The following is an 18302-nucleotide window of genomic DNA, read 5'->3' as shown; positions in this document are numbered from 1 at the left end:
AAAAGATCTGATGCCCTCTTTTGGACTCCATAGACATCAGTCACACACCTGATTCATAGAGATATACATGCAGGTAAAAATATCTATATACAGAAAATAAAAATGAAGAAATCTCAAAATTCTGACTAGATTTAAATTTTCATGTTTAGATGGTAACTCAAAGATTATACATTCTATATCACTGACCATCAGTTTTTACTGAATCAAGTTGTAAGACCACTTACACAATTAATATTTTAGGTGATTTAAAAGCATTTTAATTCATTTGTTGTGTGTGGATGCTTTGCCTGCATGTCTGTGTACAACTTGCATGCCTGCCTGGTACCCAAAGAGGCTGGAAGAAGGTGCTGGATGGCCTGTAGTCACAGATGCTTGTGAGCCACCATGTTGGTGCAGAGAGTCCACTCTGGATCATCTGGTAGAGCTGCCATTGCTTTTAATCCACGAGCCATCTCTCAAGCCTCTACAATTAGCATTTTACAAATTCTTTTCTTCTCTGGATTATACAGGCTACTAAACATTTATTTCTTCAGGTCATACTTAGAATAACAGGATCTGTAAAAAGATGAGACCCTTAATTTGTCATCCAGTGTCAAGTGGTGAACTGTGAAACCTCACACATATGAGTGACACTAACTGAATTCATGGGTATTTATTTATGTATTTGTTCAATTATGTGAATATAGGTAACAAAAATAATTAAAGAAAAAAAAGCCATGTATTTGACAGAAAACCTTGAACAGAGGAACACTGGAAGGATTATAGGAGGGAGACAAGGAATAATGTAACATAGTACACACATACGAAATTTAAAGAAAATGATGATTAGTAATTAAACATGATGGTCTATCAATAATGAGATTATTTAGACCTGGAGGGGACAGGAGCTCCATAAGTAGAGCAACAGAACCAAAAATTCTGGGCACAGGGGTCTTTTCTGAGATGGGTACTCCAACCAAGGACCATTCATTGAGGTAACCTAGAACCCCTGCACAGATGTAGCCCATGGCAGTTCAGTCTCCAAGTGGGTTCCCTAGTAAGTAGAACAGGGACTGTCTCTGACATGAACTCAGTGGCTGGCTGTTTGATCACCTCCCCCTGAGGGAAGAGCATCCTTACCAGGCCACAGAGGAAGACAATGCAGCCAGTCCAGATGAAACCTGATAGGCTAGAGTCAGATGGAAGGGGAGGAGGACCTCCCCTATCAGTGGATTCGGGGAGGGGCATGGGAGGAGAAGAGGAAGGGTGGGATTGGGAGGGGATGAGGGAAGGGGCTACATCTGGGATACAAAGTGAACAAACTGTAATAAAAAATTACAGTTCTTGCTCAAAAAAAAAAGAATGAGATTAGAGGACTTTTGTTAAATTATAGAAGTTGATGTTTATCGAATATGATGCAAAATCAAATTTATGCTGGTGTAATAGTAAAAACATGTAAGAATTTAAAGGAGTAAGTGGACATATGGAAATATTGCAAGTGAAATACCTTATGAAGCCTCAACTCTTTCTTAACTCCATTTTTTGGTGTTTCCTAAAAAGGAAGCAACTTTAAGTTCTAATGATGATATCATTTGATATTTTTAATCTATTGGTATATTTTCATAATTAAAAACTGAGAATGACATTGGCTGAAGCTCTATTAGAATTTTACCAAGTATTTAAAAACAAAATTCTAATAATTATTGCAATCTATGTTGGTAACTTAACATTAAAAAAATTTATTACTATGTAGATGTAAGTTTTACAGTGTTTTTGTCAATGTCATACCATAGCATTTACTGAACTCTTATATAATTAAATTATTGATTTCTCCAGTCTCTAAAGGTAATAATTCAGTCCACCAGCAGATAAAATTAACATTAAAACACTTAGAAGTATTTTAAAATTTTTGATCCAGGGTCTAAAAGAGCTAACATGTTGTAGGAACAAATCTGACATCAACAGAAGTCGTTTTTCACACTATGTGATATATTGCCCTTCAGCTTGATAAATATTTATCTTGAATAGAGAAAGAGACAGGCACAGAAATTTACAGTTGAGAAGTGTTCCAGATTAACTCAAGTATTTCAACAGAAATGAACCTTCAGGTTATTTTCCATACCTCAGGGGATTTGCCTGTTGTTTGTTTCACACTTTATTTTTGTTCATGTCTTGAACACTGTTAGTATGTTCCTCAGACTCACAAAGTTTTATGCACAACACCTTCTTTGTATTTATTGCTGTTATTCCAAGCTACATACGAATGTCCATACAAAGGCACACAATTTCATAATTCAGAAGTTAAGGTTGATTTTAATGTAGATCTTAAATGGCATAAAATTATCTCTAAGAAAAATTAAATGTAGATAATTATCACAGAAATGAAGCTAGGAAAAATTTTACCCCTTCTCACTCTATAATTTCCCCACGTTTGTGGTCACGGTGGTTAAGAGCACAGCTGGGGAGGGAAATGTGGATGGGGAAGGCAACTGACTCCTTGCATGTGGCTGCCCAGATGTGATGCTTCTTAGGGATGTAGGGTCGTTTTTTTCTGAACAGCTTAGCTTGGTTTTTTAAAATTTAGAACACTGATGAAGAAAAAAGTTGATTAATGCAACATTATTTGCTAATGTGTTTATTCATTCTGTCCTTTGGTATTGTGATTAGCAAGAGATAAAATGTTCAGGGAGTATGGTCCTCAATGTGGTGGTACGTAAAGCCCACAGAGGAATAACAGAACAAAGTAATCACAAATCAGTGTGGTACTTATATAGACCTATAAGATATAGTAAACATAATGAAATCTGTACACCTAAAAAAGATAATCAAGAGAGTGGACATGGGGTAAGATGATCAATCTTCGTTTAGAATGACAGATGGGATGTGCATTGAACGTATGACAGGAGTCTACTGAGCGCATTGGAAAGACTCTAACTAGCAGTGTTTTCAAAGCAAAGACTCACGACCAAACCTTTGGCAGAGTACAGGGAATCATAAGAAAGGAGTTAGTCTGATGAGGAAAGGATAGGAGCTCAACAAGGACCAAAGATATCTGGGCACAGGGTCTTTTCTGAGACTGACATGCAACCAAGGACCATGTATGAATGTAACCTAGAACCTCTGCTCAGATGTAGCCTGTGGTAGCTCAGTAACCAATTGGTTTCCCATAGTGAGGGGAACAAGGACTATTTCTAACAGGAACTCAATGACTGGCTCTTTGGCCTCCCCACCCCCCAAGGGAGGAGCAGTCCTGTTAGGCCACAGAGGAGAGCTTTGCAGCCAGTCCTGAAGATACCTGATAAAACAGGATCAGATGAATGGGGAGGAGGTCCCCCCTATCAGTGGACTTGGCAAGGGGCATGGTGGAGATGAGGGAGGGAGGGAGGGACTGGGAGGGAATGAGGGATCGGGACACGGCTGGGGTACAGAGTTAATAAAATGTAACTGATAAGAAAAAAATAAAATAAAAAAAAATAAATAAAATAAAATAATGAAAAAAAAAATCAGTGTGGTAGTGCCAGCAATAAGCATAAAGTGTAATAGGGACATACGGATCAGCCAAATCCTGATCTATAAGAACACGCCTTTCCAGAGAAGATAATATCTGAGATGTAACTCAGAAATGTCAGGGGAAATGAAGATGAACTAGAAGTTAGACAAGGTACATTACACAATTGGCTTCTGAAGATGGACATATCCTGATTACAAGAGCATGTGGACATATCCTGATTACAAGAGCATGATTACAAGGACAAATGGGCTCTGTAGATGTGATTATAGTGAAAAGTATTGAAATGGAGAGTTTATTTTTATCTGAGTACGTTTAATATAATCACATCAGCTTTCATAAAGGGAAGGAAAGAAGGCAACTGCAAAAGAAGACATTATGATAAGGAGAACAGAGGTTGCAAAGATTCACTTTCATGATAGAGGGATGATTTAGACTCCAGATTCTAGAGACTGCTGTTTGCCTGAGTAGTGAGAAAAGCAGGGAATGAACTTTCTAGAGATTCCAGAACAATGTAGTTCAATAAACACTTGAATCTTTAGACATTAATGATTTGTTTTGGATATCTGACTCCTTGATACATAAAGAGGATGTGTTTATTTTGTTTTAAACGTCTAAGTATGTAATAATTTGCAACACCTTAGAAATGAATATAGTAGATCACTAAAAGCCTTTTTCTATTCCTTGCTTGGAAGCTATCAGAGGTTTTCTCAGGGGAGTGACTTGATTAGTATTATTTCTCTGGTGATTGTGTTGGGTAAATCATATCAGAAGCAGGTCAGGGCCAGGAGAACCTCTCTATCCAACTTAGGTGGAACTATAGCCATGTCTAAGATGAACATCTAAGACCAAGATATCAAATAGGTCTTGGTGACAACATCCCCTCCTTGTTGGGTTTCTTTCTCACTTCTGTGAATTAGCATTTATTGAACACCTAAGAATAAAATAGATGGCAGATGTTCCTTAGAAGTTGATGTTTAGAGTTGAAGAGAATCAGCAACAGTCAATGAAAGAAATTATGTAATTAGTACTACAAAGGGAGGAAATAAATTGTGGAGGAAATAAATAAAGACATGATAACGTGAAATGAAAAAGGATCTTGTTTTTGACAAGGTGATCTCTTCTTCAAGAAAATTACATAGGGGCTTATAAATTAGAGAGTAATAAGGAAGTAAAGAATTGTTAGGAATAAAGAAAAAGCGCCTTATACTTTGGGACCCTGGCATTATTAAGAATTGGAGATGATTCTATGCAGGCCAAAGCATGAGAGTCTGTAATCTGATCTGGAAGGGCTGTTTCAATCCAATAGAATTCAATCCACTCCCTCTGAGAGAAAAATACAGGAAAACATCACAAGTGCTTCATGTTTACATCCATAAAATCTAATACACACTTGCACATGAAGGCTTTTAAATGGTTGGTTAAGAGATTTACTTTTCATTTCTGTGTGTGTGTGTGTGTGTGTGTGCGTGTGTGTGAGTGTGTTAGTTCCTGTGCACTATGTGCATGCAAGAACCTCAGGAGACCAGAGGAGAGCAACAAATACTCTGGAACTGGAGTTACAGGCAGTTTTGAACTTCCCTGTGGGTGCAGAGATAAGAACTGAGCTCTTCTGTAAGAACAACAAGCTTTCTTAAATGCAGAGCCCCCACATGAAGTTCTTAAGGCTACACATCTTTGCAAGCATGCCCAGCCCCTATAGGGCAAATAACAACATGGAAATCACATGCTTAATTTTTGACCTCCATCAACTCTGTCATTTCAGCTCTAATCACAACTCTTTAGACTCTCTGGTATGCTGGTTCTCAGGCTCATAGACATGATTCTCTGCACCACTCACCAAGTCAACCGTTTCTCTCCATCTTGTTTTAAATACAGTGGCATCCCCACTAGAACTAGGATGTGAGGATTGATCATCTTACCCAGGGTCCTCCTTCTAGCTTGCCTTCTTTAGGTGTTCAGATTTTTGTAGGTTTATCCTATATTATATGTCTAGTGTCCACTTATAACTGAGTATATATCATGTGTGTCTTTCTGCTACTGGGATACCTCACTCAGGATGATCTTTTCTAGATCACACCATTTGCCTGCAAATTTCATGATTTCCTTGTTTTGAATTGCTGACTAATATTGCGTTGGGTAAATGTACCACAATTTCTGTATCCATTCCTCAGTTGAGGGACATCTGGGGTTTTTCCAGATTCTGACTATTACAAATAAAGCTGCTACAAACATGGTTGAGCAAATGTCCTTTTTTTGTACTTGAGAATATTTTGGATATATGCCTAGGAGTGGTATAGCTGGATCTTGAGGAAGCACTATTCCTAATTGTCTGAGAAGTGTCAGATTGATTTCCAGAGTGATTGTATAAGTTTACATTCTCACCAGCAATGGAGGAGGGTTCCCCTTTCTCCACAACCTTTCCAGCATGTGTTGTCACTTGAGTTTTTGATCTTAGCCCCTCTGATGGGTGTAAGGTAAAATCTCAGGGTGGTTTTGATTTGCATAAATGGGACAGACTTTGGAAGAAGGAGAAAACAGGAAACAAGGCAGAAGCCTTCCATGGAGGGCCTCTGAACCCTACTCTAACCAGCACTGTATAAAAGCAGATAATGAGATTCATAAACAAACTTTGGGCAGAGTGCAGGGAATCTTAGGAAAGAAAGGGGAGATAGTAAGACCTGGAGAGGACAGGAGCGCCACAAGGATAGCAACAGAACGAAAATATCTGGGCACAGGAGTCTCTTCTGAGACTGATACTCCAACCAAGGACCATTCATGGATATAACCTAGAACCCCTGCTCAGATGTAGCCCATGGCAGCTCAGTGTCCAAGTGGGTAACCTAGTAAGGGGAACAGAGACTATCTCTGACATGAACTCACTGGCTAGCTCTTTGACCGCCTCCCCTGGATGGGGGAGCAGCCTTGCTAGGCCACAGAGGAGTATAATACAGCCAGTTCAGATGAGATATGATAAGCCATGGTCAGAGGACCTCCCCTATCAGTGGGCTTGGAGAGGGACATGGGAGGAGATGAGGGCAAAAGAGTGGGATTGGGAGGGAATGAGGCTACAGCTGGGATACAAAGTGAATAAACTGTAATTAGTATAAAAATAAAAATTAAAAAAGAACTAGGATGTGATTATGCTCTGTTCAACTGCTTCTACTAAATCACATGTGAGCTCACAAAAGATGGCAATAGGAGTCTCCACTTGTTTAAGGAACTAGAATTTGGTATTATTATATTTAGGGAGCTAATGTATTATGACTATGCAAAGAAAGGCAGCTTTTGAGCTAAGAGAACTTTGAAAATTCTGAGGACTTAATAACTTACAGTGCAAGAACATTGCTGAAAAATTGGGGTAGCAGAATGATGGCAGAAATTCTAAGGATGAAAAATAATTCTTTTTAAAGATGGGGTCCTTTCTGTCTCTTTAATTATCTTGAAGCCATTTCTCATTTCAAAGAAATGAAAAAGAATTAAAGAGAGTCATTTGTTGATAAGTTTATTGGTGAAATTATGAGCATACCCTAGGAAGAGTGGCCTGGCCTTATAATGTGCTACATTCTGAATGTTGGTGTCCTTACAATTCATGTTGAAATTTTAACTTCTATTGTGATGGAACTGGAATGTAGGGCCTTATGAAAGAGGTGCAAGGGTGTTCAGAGAAAACCTTCCACTCTGTAAGGCACAGTGAGAATCCAGTGCTATTTTACTGAGATTCTTCATCAGAATGCTATCACAGTGACACACTTCTCAGTTTCTTTTTTATTAATTTTTTTATATTAATTAGTTTATTCACATTGTATCCCAGCTGTACCTTCTTCCCTCATGCCCTCCCAATCCCACCTTCCCTCTCTCATTTCCTTCCATGCTCCTCTCCAAGCCCACTGATAAGGGAGGTCCTCCCCTCTTCCATCTGGCCCTAGCCTATCAGGTCTCTTCAAGACTGGCTGCATTAGTACTGCAATCCAGTACTCCTCTGTGGCCTGGCAAAGCTGCTCCCCACTCGGGGGGCGTGTCAAAGAGCCAGCCACTGAGTTCATGTCAGAGACAGTCTCTGTTCCCCTTACTAGGGTACCCACTTGGATACTGAGATGCCAGGGGCTATATCTGAGCAGGGGTTCTAGGTTATATCCATGAATGGTCCTTGGTTGGTGCATAGTCTCAGAAAAGACCCCTGCGCCCAGATAATGCTTCTGTTCCTCTCCTTGTGGAGCTCCTGTCCCCTCCAGGTCTTTCTATCTTTCTCTTCTTTCATAGGATTCCCTGCACTCTCCCAAAGCTTGGCTATGAGTTTCAACATCTGCTTTTATACAATGCTGGGTAGAGTCTTTCAGAGGTCTTCTGTGGTAGGCTCCTGTCCTTTTTCTTGTTTTCTCCTTCTACCAATATCCATCCTGTTTGTCTTTCTGAGTAAAGGAGGACCTAGGGTTCTCCTTGATTAGCTTCTTTAGGTGTACAGATCTTAGTATGTTTATTCTATAGTAGGATTGAATTGCTGTTGTTTTTAAGTTACCTGGACCACAGTGTTTTGTTAGAGTGGCCTCAGTTGACCAAGATACAAACAGAATATGCAGACATGCTTAAATTAAACTTTAAACATGAATGTTATTTTTATGAAAATGTGAATTCTCTTTCTTTCTGAAGTAACTGCCATAATATTATTGGTGCTACTGAATCAGCGATGGTAGTTGCTGTACTTAAACATTCCCCTGAATGCTTTTTCTCACAACTCCATGTCTCACTACATTTTTTCCTATGTGATCTCCAGGCTCAGCTAACTGGCTAATTCCAGTGTGGTATATTACCATAGGAAATGTGATCTTTAAGTTTCTCTTGCTTGTATCTTCTTCCATGTAGCCTTTATCTGTTTCTTTTTTAAACATTTTCAAAATTATTAGTTTATACTTTGTGTGTGTGTTTTGTTTGCATGTATGTGTCTGTGTCACATGCACCCTGGGTACCCAAGAAGGCCAGAATAGGATGTCAGGTCCCTGGAAATGAAGTTATAGACAATGTTGAACCACCATATAAGTTGTGGGAATTGAACTGGGGTCCTCAGAAATTGAAGAGCAGCCAGTGTTCTTAGTTGCTGAATCATTTCTCCACCCCCTTTACCTGGTTTTGTTCTTTTCCTCTGTCCTAGCAGTAGAGTCTCCACTCTATGTTGGGGATTTATATCTGGAACAATACCTTCCTCTCAGTGTATGTTTAAACGCCAGTTGTTCTCGTATCCTTCTCTATGACCCATACAGGGGCAAAGCTTAACCCGTTAGATGATCTAAGAATGTTTTCAGTAGTTAAAGAGGTCTGTGCTGAACGGTAGGGATGTACTTATTCAGTGTAGTTGTCACAGCCACAGAAGACACCACAGCCATAGAGTTCCTTAGCATTTAATTAAATGTGAAATGGTAACACATGCCATACATTTCTCTATGTAAGAGCTCTACAGGATATTAATAATGCATTTTAAAAGTGCACAGTCAACTCAGAGAACTTCACTGTAGTGAATGGTGAGTGTTTTAAAGAATGCAGAAGAAAAACTGTTGAGCTCACACACACACACACACAAAAAAAAACAATCACCAGAGCTGTATCAATTCCAGATTCCCAAATACACATTCTTATCCTTTTTGTCAGTTCCAAATCTTAGTTCTGCAAACAACACAAATATATACATCTAAAATAGCCCATACTTGGATTTGAAGGCACAAATTCCGTGGAAGCCTCACTGAAGAGAGAGACAAAGATTTATAGAAAGTAAATTGAGTAACTGGAAACTGGATCCACACATTGTTGATTGATCAAATTAGTTGCATATTTCTCATCCTTCTTTCACATTACTTGGAAGTAGTACTGGACATCTCTGTTTTGCATATTGTCTCTGACCAAGAGTTTTGCTTTTCCTTCATGAAATCCAAGAGGGAAATTGGTAGAACCAATCAGTAATGTTACATTGTATGCTGTTCCTGAGTGTATAATCAAGCATTAGCAGCAGCTGTGGTTATTGAATATAATGCATGGTTATAATACATGACCAGAAAGACACCCAAATTCAAATAACTAATGTCAACCCTGAAACAGAGGATCTTAGTGATAAGGAACACATTGGTTTCTTCCAGTCATTTCCTGTTTCCTTCAGGAGATTGGCTGTGCACAGCAGAGACACAAAATTGTGGCTTGCACTCATGAACTAATGTTTGAATTTGATTAACTTACCTATCTTCTTTGTGTTTCCATAAGCATGGTCTCAGCTGGGGTACTCATTGAAGTGTACCCAGCCCCCTCTTCAGGCAAAGTTCGAAGCTATAGAACTTGAGGTCATTTGTAATGGTATCTCACACAATGGAGGGCTATTATTCCACTCACTAACTGGTTAAATGTACTGCTATGGGTCTGGGATCTCACATGGAGGCCAATGGGTAATAGCAGCAGGAGGATCATGGCCTTGATAACTGACTCTGGAACTTCTTGGCTTCTATTGATTCTTGAGTTTGTTTTCAAAAGAAAAAAAAACAAAATCTAATGAGCTTGATGGTTTCTTTTCTTTCTCCCATTTCCTTTGACACATGGTCATGGTACTTCATATCCATAAGTGTATATTTTTCTCTAAGTTCTTCCTCATAGCCACTTGAAGTAAAATAACCATAAATCCACATCTCTCTGAGACAGACACAGTTTATACTTACTGTTAATTACTTCTAATTTTCTCTTCCAAAATGGCCCAGTTTGAATAATGACTATGTAATTATCCACTTAGTGGTGATGTTTGACACTCAACAATAAGACAGGTTCATGGCAAGGGAAGGCTGCCTCACCTCTTGCTGAAAGGAAAGCTTAGACAAACTACTTGAACTCAACCTTGGCATCTATGACAAAGAAAATAACAATTATAATGGATGAACCCACATTGTAGTATTCTTGTGAAGAAGAAATGAGATCATAGAGTACTGAATATATAGTAAGTCCTAAAGATAGAGCTGCTCCTGTTGGGCTTCTCTTCTTTTCTTCTTTATTCTACCATTCATCACATTCTTTTATCATTCCCTTTGTTTTTTGTTTAATTTGAGTTTTGTAATTTTAATTGTGTCATCTCATATGAACTCTTAAGACAAATCCAACAAGGGAGAAACTGATTTTTCCTGTTTTGTGTAAATGCTTCTGAGATAAGATATCAAAATGATTTCTCAGAATGCTGAAGATGTGTCACAAGGTCCCATTGACTTTGTCTTCTGGGAGCTATGAAGGAGGGTAGGCATTTTGGACTTTGTAGCCCAGTGATCATTGTTTTTGTGATAGAAGGGGGTCTTAGGTTTCTCACAATTCATTTGTTTTGGTAAAAACTAGACATGGTGACATATGCTTCTTCTTGATTCAGTGCTGAGGGAGTGGAAATGGGCTGTCCCTGAGGAACTAGAATCAGGATTCCTGCCTGGAGAGAAAATGGCTGAGAGAGGGGGTCATTTGTGTTTCCAGGGCTTGGCAGCAAGTCTTGATACACATGAGGCCTATTCCTGTCACCATCTCTGGAGTCAGGGGACCTAGAGGAAAGGATTGTGGGGGTATTGCATGTACTCAGATTTCTAGCCGGGCTTCTTAGGAGTGACTCTCTTCTGAACGTTTCTGGTGTGCTATCTAAAATCTCGGATGGCCAGTTTGGGCTTTGTCCAGCTGCTCCATGTCCCTCCTTCTCCAGGTCCTCGGGTTGTGTAGGATCAGGTTGTGGAGAAAGAGAATTTTGCAGAAAGCTTTCTACTTCATCTCTGGCTTGAATGCCATTCACCTCATGAATCTGGCAGTCCAGCAAACTTTCAGGATTAAAACTCACATTCAAATTCTGCAGAGAAAGACAGAAACATTAGTGGCACTGGAAAGAGCTGCTGCTCTGCATTTGGTTTAGGAAAATAAAAATGTCTAAGGAACTTTCTCACAAAAAATTACGATGCAATGCTAGAGAATGGCCTGCTTGCTCTCCAGTTGGCTTCACTTCTGCCTGAGCTGTGATTCTCCGGGTTTGAAGGAAACACTGATGGCACACCTAACCCTTGCCCTGTGTATCTTCGATTTACTCCTCAATGTCTTATAAAAAGACTCAGTTATGCGATACGTAAGAGACCAAACATTCTTAGACTAAGATCCCACTGGGATGGTGTTTCTTTCTCCAACACAAGGCACTTACCTTTTTTGGTTTCTTACATAGTTGTTCCAGAGTTTTCTTATGATCAGGGAGACTGGGCCATACAATAGGTTTAATCCTAAAACCAGAGAACATTCATAGATGAAACAATCGGCAGAGGGAGAATACGTCTTTCTCCGTATTTGAGGGAGATTGTAAAAAGAGTTTTCTCAGACTGGCTCTGCTGCTGCTATGTAGCCACTGTGCACAAATATCTTATCTTCTCTGGCCTGTATCACACTCTTGATTTAAGGAGGCTACTGAACAGAGGTCATGGCTATTGATCTGTTGTGGACAAGACACTGTAATTATGTCAGAAAGTGCCCTAAAGTGAAGAGTGAGGTTTGCAGGGAGGTACTATTGGTGTTGATATGGAGCTAAAATGTGACCTGGTTTTTTATGTTCAATATTGGTATTGTCATCTTATTCATTGTCTTTACTGGAAGTAACTGTTTTGCTTTAATTCTAGTGAGAGTGGGGGTATGTTTTAAGCTATTCAAGGAAATTATTTTATGGTGGCATTTTTCAAATTAAAGTACTTTTTGTCCTAGGAGTATGTGGCCCTGTGCTGAGGGCGTCTTCCTAGAACACTGAGTAATTTCACAGTGCATGATTTTATCATTGACTAGAATACAAAAGTCTTGTGAATTTGTGCACGGAAAGTCACAAGGCCACTTGTATGGGTAGTCAGTTTTATATCTTTTAGGAGGTTGCGGGGAAAACATTTGAAAAACACTTTTTAACAGAATTCTTACTTGGGGTGCAAGTGCCTAGGGAGATAATTCAGTAAATGAACCTGTTGCCATACAAACATGAAGACCGGAGTTCAGGTACTCTACATAAAAGTCAGGAATGACAGCATGTGTCAGTAACAGTGATGACATGATGGAGACAGGTATTCAGAGTTTACTGAACAGTTAGTCTGTCTCAAAACACAAGGTAGAAAATGATTGAGTAACACAATCAATTTTGAGTGCTGGTTGCCTGTAGGCCAGCACTCATGTACATCTGCGCATACTTGAACACATATACATACACAGACAGAGAGACAGATAGACAGACAAACACAAACACACACAAGTCTCCCTTTAAATTTTTCTAGATAAGTAAGTGGGTCCTGAGTCCTGCTTTTGTGAGGATCCACAAATTACCCCCTGGATTATTAAAGAAAATCACCTTTTTTCCCATAGCACACAGGCTAAGATGACCAACAAAACCATAGAGAAGAAACTCAGAATGCCGATACTTGCCAAAACAATATCCCATTGCCCTGGAATATAGGAGAGATCATGGTTAGCATTTAGGGAGCACAAAGTGGGGGTATGTATTTAGGGTGGTTTGGTTTTACTTAGTAACAGTCTGACTTATTGTTTCCTAACAATAGTTCTTTGACAGACAGAAAGACTGGTGCTGATCTGGGTGACTAAGGCAAGAACATCAGCTATTTGAAATGTAAAGATGACCTTCCACAATGGAAGCTACCAATACCACCCCTCCCCCCCAAAAATGTCTAAATAAGAGCTGAAGAGATAAATGTTCACCCTGTTGCTGTCTCAAGTTCCGGAATGAGAGCGGGAAGCTGGCTGAGCAGGAATAACCTCCCTCTCTCAAGCAGTTTTCTGTAAGGTGCTTTGGTGCTTTCCCTACTCCTTCTCTTTCTGGCTTCTCTGGCTATTGGTATTCCCAGACCCCACAGCATCTTTATTACCCTGAGAAAGGAGATGTAGTAGATAGTCATATTGGCCCACTCACTTTCTATTAGCAAAGATGCTTGCTATCTAGAGGGGTCACAGAGAGATCAGCCATGATCCCTGACAAAGGTGGAAATGGTGGTAGATCCAGGAGCGCCTGAGAGTCAATGGCAGTGACACAATCTGTTTCCGCTATCAGGTTCAAGTGTAAGAGGGCTCCCAGTGTCCTGACCTGGGTTTTTTTTTACATCACTCTTCTCTGCTACACTTGCTATATGAAGTCTTGTGTGTGCATGTGTGTGTGTGTGTGGGGGGGGAGGACAGGGATTCTACAGCCTTTGCCTACCTGCGTTCTCACGCTCTGGAGTTTCGAAGGTGGAACTTGGACTCCACTCGCTCCAGAAACCTTTGAAGTATCTGTCATGGGGGATGGATCGGACTTTGACTTCATACACTGCTTTTGGTTGTAGCGTTCTCTGTAGGATTGTTGTTATTGTATTGGATAGATGTATATGCTAGGGAGAAAAAAAATAAGCTACATTATTGTAATGTGAAAGATGTAAAAAGACATGTTGACTAGATTTCTCAACTCGCTTTAGCACAAACTCTTTCAGTCAAGTTGCTACTACTCTCCTAAAGTTCATATTTCTTAAATGAGGGAGTTCAACTATACAAAAGGTTCAGCAGCAGACTGAAGGGCAGATTCTCCTAGGCTCATAGCTATCCTATTCCAGCATCTCTTTTTTTCTTTCTATTGCCTTCCATGCACCGAGGAGCAACAAAGGGTAAGCTAGTGAGCAATAATCATTTCCTTCCAGAAAGAGTACATTTTACACCACACATAACAGTAAAGACATGTGTTTTTCCAACACTGTATTATTTTAAAGAAAAAGATGTTATATTAATTTTATAGACAAAAGTAGTATCTCATTGTTATGTATATTGTTTGACTATGTTAATTGAGTTTATATATTTCTTATTTATGACAGTTTTCTGCTCATTTGCCTGTTATAATGTTTGCCTCTATCTTAATGACTTACTAACAATTTTATGTAGACAGGCCATCTGTTAACAGTTATGTGGTAATTTAATGCTAATTTTTATTTGACTTAACAATTGTGTTTGTGTGTATTGACATAAATAAGTCTCCAGTAGAGGCTGGACATTTAATTTATTCTTTTTCTTTAAAAGACAGTAAGCTGTCTTTGAGTCATCTATTCATAATCCTTCTTTTTTCTACTAATGTTGCCTTACTACTGGTGGTACTGTCAGATGGTTAATGAGAGAAGGTCAGAGGAAGGTCATCCAGTTTGTGTATGTGTGTGGAGAAGGTAGAGAGGGGTAGCAGATGCCTTGGACAGGAGTAGACATCTAAAACCAGCATGCCTCAGCACACGGGTAAAGTTATACAGATGACCCTGCTTGAGTAAGGCGGGCATCAGGCATAAGGACACATTCTTTTATTCTTAAATAGGAGAGGCCATCTTTTGAAAAAAGTTATCTATGTGACATGGGGAGGACTGAAGCGAAGCTGGTAGGTAAAGAGAGACCCAACCATCTGGGATACTCTGCTTCTTTCCCAGCTCATCTCCCAAATAGACCAGCAAGATCCTTTTAGTCTCAGCAGACCACCAAGAAGCAGACTAAATATACAGAAAATGAAAACTGAATAACAATAATTGTTTCTTCTGCAGCTGAAACCTTAGACATTAAAATAAAAACAAAGTGGCAGACAAACCTTCTGCCCCATCTTCTGCTGACCTGCTGGCCTCATTATTTTTCCTGATTATCCCATGAACTGAAGGTTTTGTATAATGAGAATGAGGTTCATCTGAGCATACATTATTTTTTATCCCATTTATTTATTTAATTAATTAGTTTACAACCTGATCAAAGCACCCTTTCCTCTTTTCCTCCCAGTCCCTCCCTCATGCCCCACCCCCCTCCACTCACTTCTTTCTCTTCAGAGAAAGGGAGCCATCCCATGGTTACCAGCCCGCCCTGGTACTTGATGAGCATGCATTCTTGTCTACACCCGAACCATAGAGACAAAATGGAGCTAGTTAGGTGAGGATGGACCAAGAGAGATGCTGGGGTAGTGGGGGCTTAAGCGTGCAGGATCCCAAAAAGCCTCTCTGAGTAAAGAACGGGCTCTGAAACCAAAATATGATTATGTTTGTTTTATGAACACAATTGAGCTACATTACCGTCCAGTTTCCTTTACCCTTTCCTGGGCGGTAGGCCACGTCATGCATTAAATTTTTCAGATACTTCTTTCTTGAGTGAGATGTATTAAATGTCACAAAAAAATCATTTGCTTCTTTTCGGTAAACTATTTTTAGGTCAAAAGGAGCCTCAGGTTTAACTGGAGAGAAAAAAGAAAGTGAATCTGGGTATGGAGCTAAAAAGGACATAAGTACATTGAAAAAGTGTTAATTATGTTTTTGACATTAAAATGTAATTATATCATTTCCCCCTTTCCTATCTCCCTTCCAAATTCTCCTGTATGCCCTCCTTGTCCTCTTTCAAATTCATAACCTTTTTTGCATTATTTGTTGATAATTACGTTTTTTAAAAATCCCTCTGCTTTCCATTTTAGGAGCCAATTTGGCTTTGTGCCCCCAAAGCCAAATCTTCCCTCTCCTTGGTTTGCATCCAGACAGCATTGCCAGCTTTCCTGTGGCTGGTGTGGTCTTCTCAGTGTTGTGAGCACATGGAACTGTGCCAGTTCTGGTCTTAGCCCCTAAATCCACGTGTAATTCCCATCTGGTCCCTGGGTCACAATGTGGAAGAAGTCCTAAGTGTTGCTTAGGGTAGCAATAATGTATGTGAGAAACAAACTTAGAGTGTCAAACCATATGTTCAGGAAATGTTTGTTTTGATGGATATCATATATATGTCATATATATATATAATATACTATCTATCTATTTATCTATCTATCTATCTATCTATCTATCTATCTATCTATCTATCTAATCTATCTATCTCCATCAGATTGCTGGAGAATGTGTTACTGGTGAGCTCCAAAGTAAGAGAATTGTAAGAATATATCTGCGACCTCCGAACCTCACCTCAGATACATAGAAGTACAGAGTCTGCATCCTGGCCCTGGCTGGCAAATTCCAGAATATCCTCCAGACCTTTCTCTTCTGTCAGTTTCGGCTAAATTAACCTATTGTTTCATAGACCTCTGCCTGCCTCATAGAGTTGTTCAGACACAATATGCCATGTAAGACACACTACTGGAAGGAGAAAGTATTGCTTTTCTAGTAAAACATCTGTATCAGGTTGCATGCCCACCTTTGGCCTGAGACAATTTTATCAACACGCTTGAAACAAAACGGGAAGGCAGGGGTCCTTGAAGGAAAGGAAGTGGGAGAGAATGTTGTAGGTGGCCAGGGTTCCAGCTCTAGGATTCAGTCAGGAACATTTAGTTTAAATTTGTGGAAATGATAATTCGGTGAAGGAGATACCTTCTGAGGAACTATGAGAAGCAGTCCTATCACTTTTGATCTTACTTGCTCAGGAGTGCAGGTACTTTCTAGGACCGCTCCCCCACAGAGACCCACATCTCCCCTTTCACAAGGAGTTCTGCACCTCTCTGCCCTTCACATAATAGGCTAGTCTTGTAGTCTGCTGTGGGAGAGGCAACGTGGTCCTTCATAAGCACTAAGCATTTTGGAGCTGGGATTATGGATGGGGCAGGTATCTCCGGACCCTGTGGGCATGGTCTAAGTGTTCCCATGACTACAGAAGCTTTTGTGCTTAGATAGGCTTATGCAAGAGTGAGAATAGACTTTCACCTGATACTGCAGCATTTTCTCAGAGGATCAAGAATTGTTACCTGCTCTGCTCACTCTCCAAGGGAAATTCCCTTACAGTATAAATGATGGACCTTTAAATACGGAGTTTACATGCAGTGCACAAGTATAGCAGAGATCTATCAAAACCTCATCTCCAAATGAGAAAAAACCCAGGTTGCTCATGCTCATAACTTAAAGAGAAACCTCATCTACCACTCATGCTGGTCTAGCTCATGTTACTGTGTGGTCATCATGGAAAGCCATCTGTTGAATGTTTCCTTTCTATGACACTGCTCTTTCCCTAAGATATTGTTCAGACAAGAGCTTCTATTTTTATTCTTTATCATCATCATCATTAAAGAAAGCTGAGTTAACTTTCTTACTTTATCTCATATCTAATGAGGTTTGTACTGTTGTCTTTTAGAGTAGTGGGAGAGATTATTGAGAATAGGGGGAAATGGTTTGTAGCCTTTAACACTGAAAAAAATTGCATTCATGCGATCATTCTGAACTTTTCCAATATATATTTCACTTTTTAATCTCCAGAGGTAGAAAAAAATGCAAATAGTTAACATGTTAAAACATTAATTCAAATTATACTTGAAAGTAACTGCTTTTATTATTTATGTTTAATAAAATATAATTGTATATATTCTAGGTCAAATCAATTTGGCTGTTTTACTCTTCATCTACTCTATTTGGAAATATAGGTCACCATTGGTGAGCTACGGCATCTACTTTTTTTTTTAGTTAAATAACAATCTAATGGTATTTAAAAAAAATGAATAGAGTTTAAGTAAGTAGATTTTGGGTGACACAGATTACCTTCCATAATCAGTAGGCATTGTCTAATCAGTAAAATGCTGCAAGATCAAAGATAGAAATTCCTTTGAGAAACAAGTCTAATCAAGCATTCAATATATTCTTGTTTCTTGCCGTATAAATTTGGGCTCAATTCTGCAATATCCACACTTAAGCTACATTTATACCCTCTGGTTTGTCCGAAAAATTTTGAACTCACCACTACCACAGTCACATGAGCCAGTTCTAGAAATCAGTGTGTTTCCCATTCATCTACTATCTATCTATCTATCTATCTATCTATCTATCTATCTATCTATCTATCTATCTATCTATCT

The 18302-nt window shown here is 39.3% G+C and overlaps 1 protein-coding gene across 2 annotated transcripts in view; it reads right to left on the bottom strand.

Annotated features, from left to right (window-relative positions):
* Nucleotides 1-8873: 8873 nt before the first annotated feature.
* Il7r (interleukin 7 receptor) overlaps nt 8874-18302 on the bottom strand; it is an 18402-nt gene continuing 8973 nt past the window's right edge. Inside the window, exons 4-8 of one of the 2 annotated variants that reach the window (XM_055601082.1) lie at nt 15565-15722; nt 13704-13872; nt 12843-12936; nt 11670-11745; nt 8874-11327 (exon numbers count right to left, since the gene is read on the bottom strand). In XM_055601082.1, the coding sequence (XP_055457057.1) occupies nt 10815-11327; nt 11670-11745; nt 12843-12936; nt 13704-13872; nt 15565-15722 (1010 nt within the window). In that variant the 3' untranslated portion in view covers nt 8874-10814. Of the gene's footprint in view, nt 11328-11665; nt 11746-12842; nt 12937-13703; nt 13873-15564; nt 15723-18302 lie in introns of those variants that run through there. The other variant, XM_055601083.1, reaches the window with a different exon arrangement.

This window comes from Psammomys obesus, unplaced genomic scaffold (assembly GCF_907164565.1).
Source record: "Psammomys obesus unplaced genomic scaffold, mPsaObe1.curated_primary_1811, whole genome shotgun sequence".
NCBI classification, from domain to species: domain Eukaryota; kingdom Metazoa; phylum Chordata; class Mammalia; order Rodentia; family Muridae; genus Psammomys; species Psammomys obesus.
This window is presented reverse-complemented; position numbering and strand designations above follow the sequence as displayed.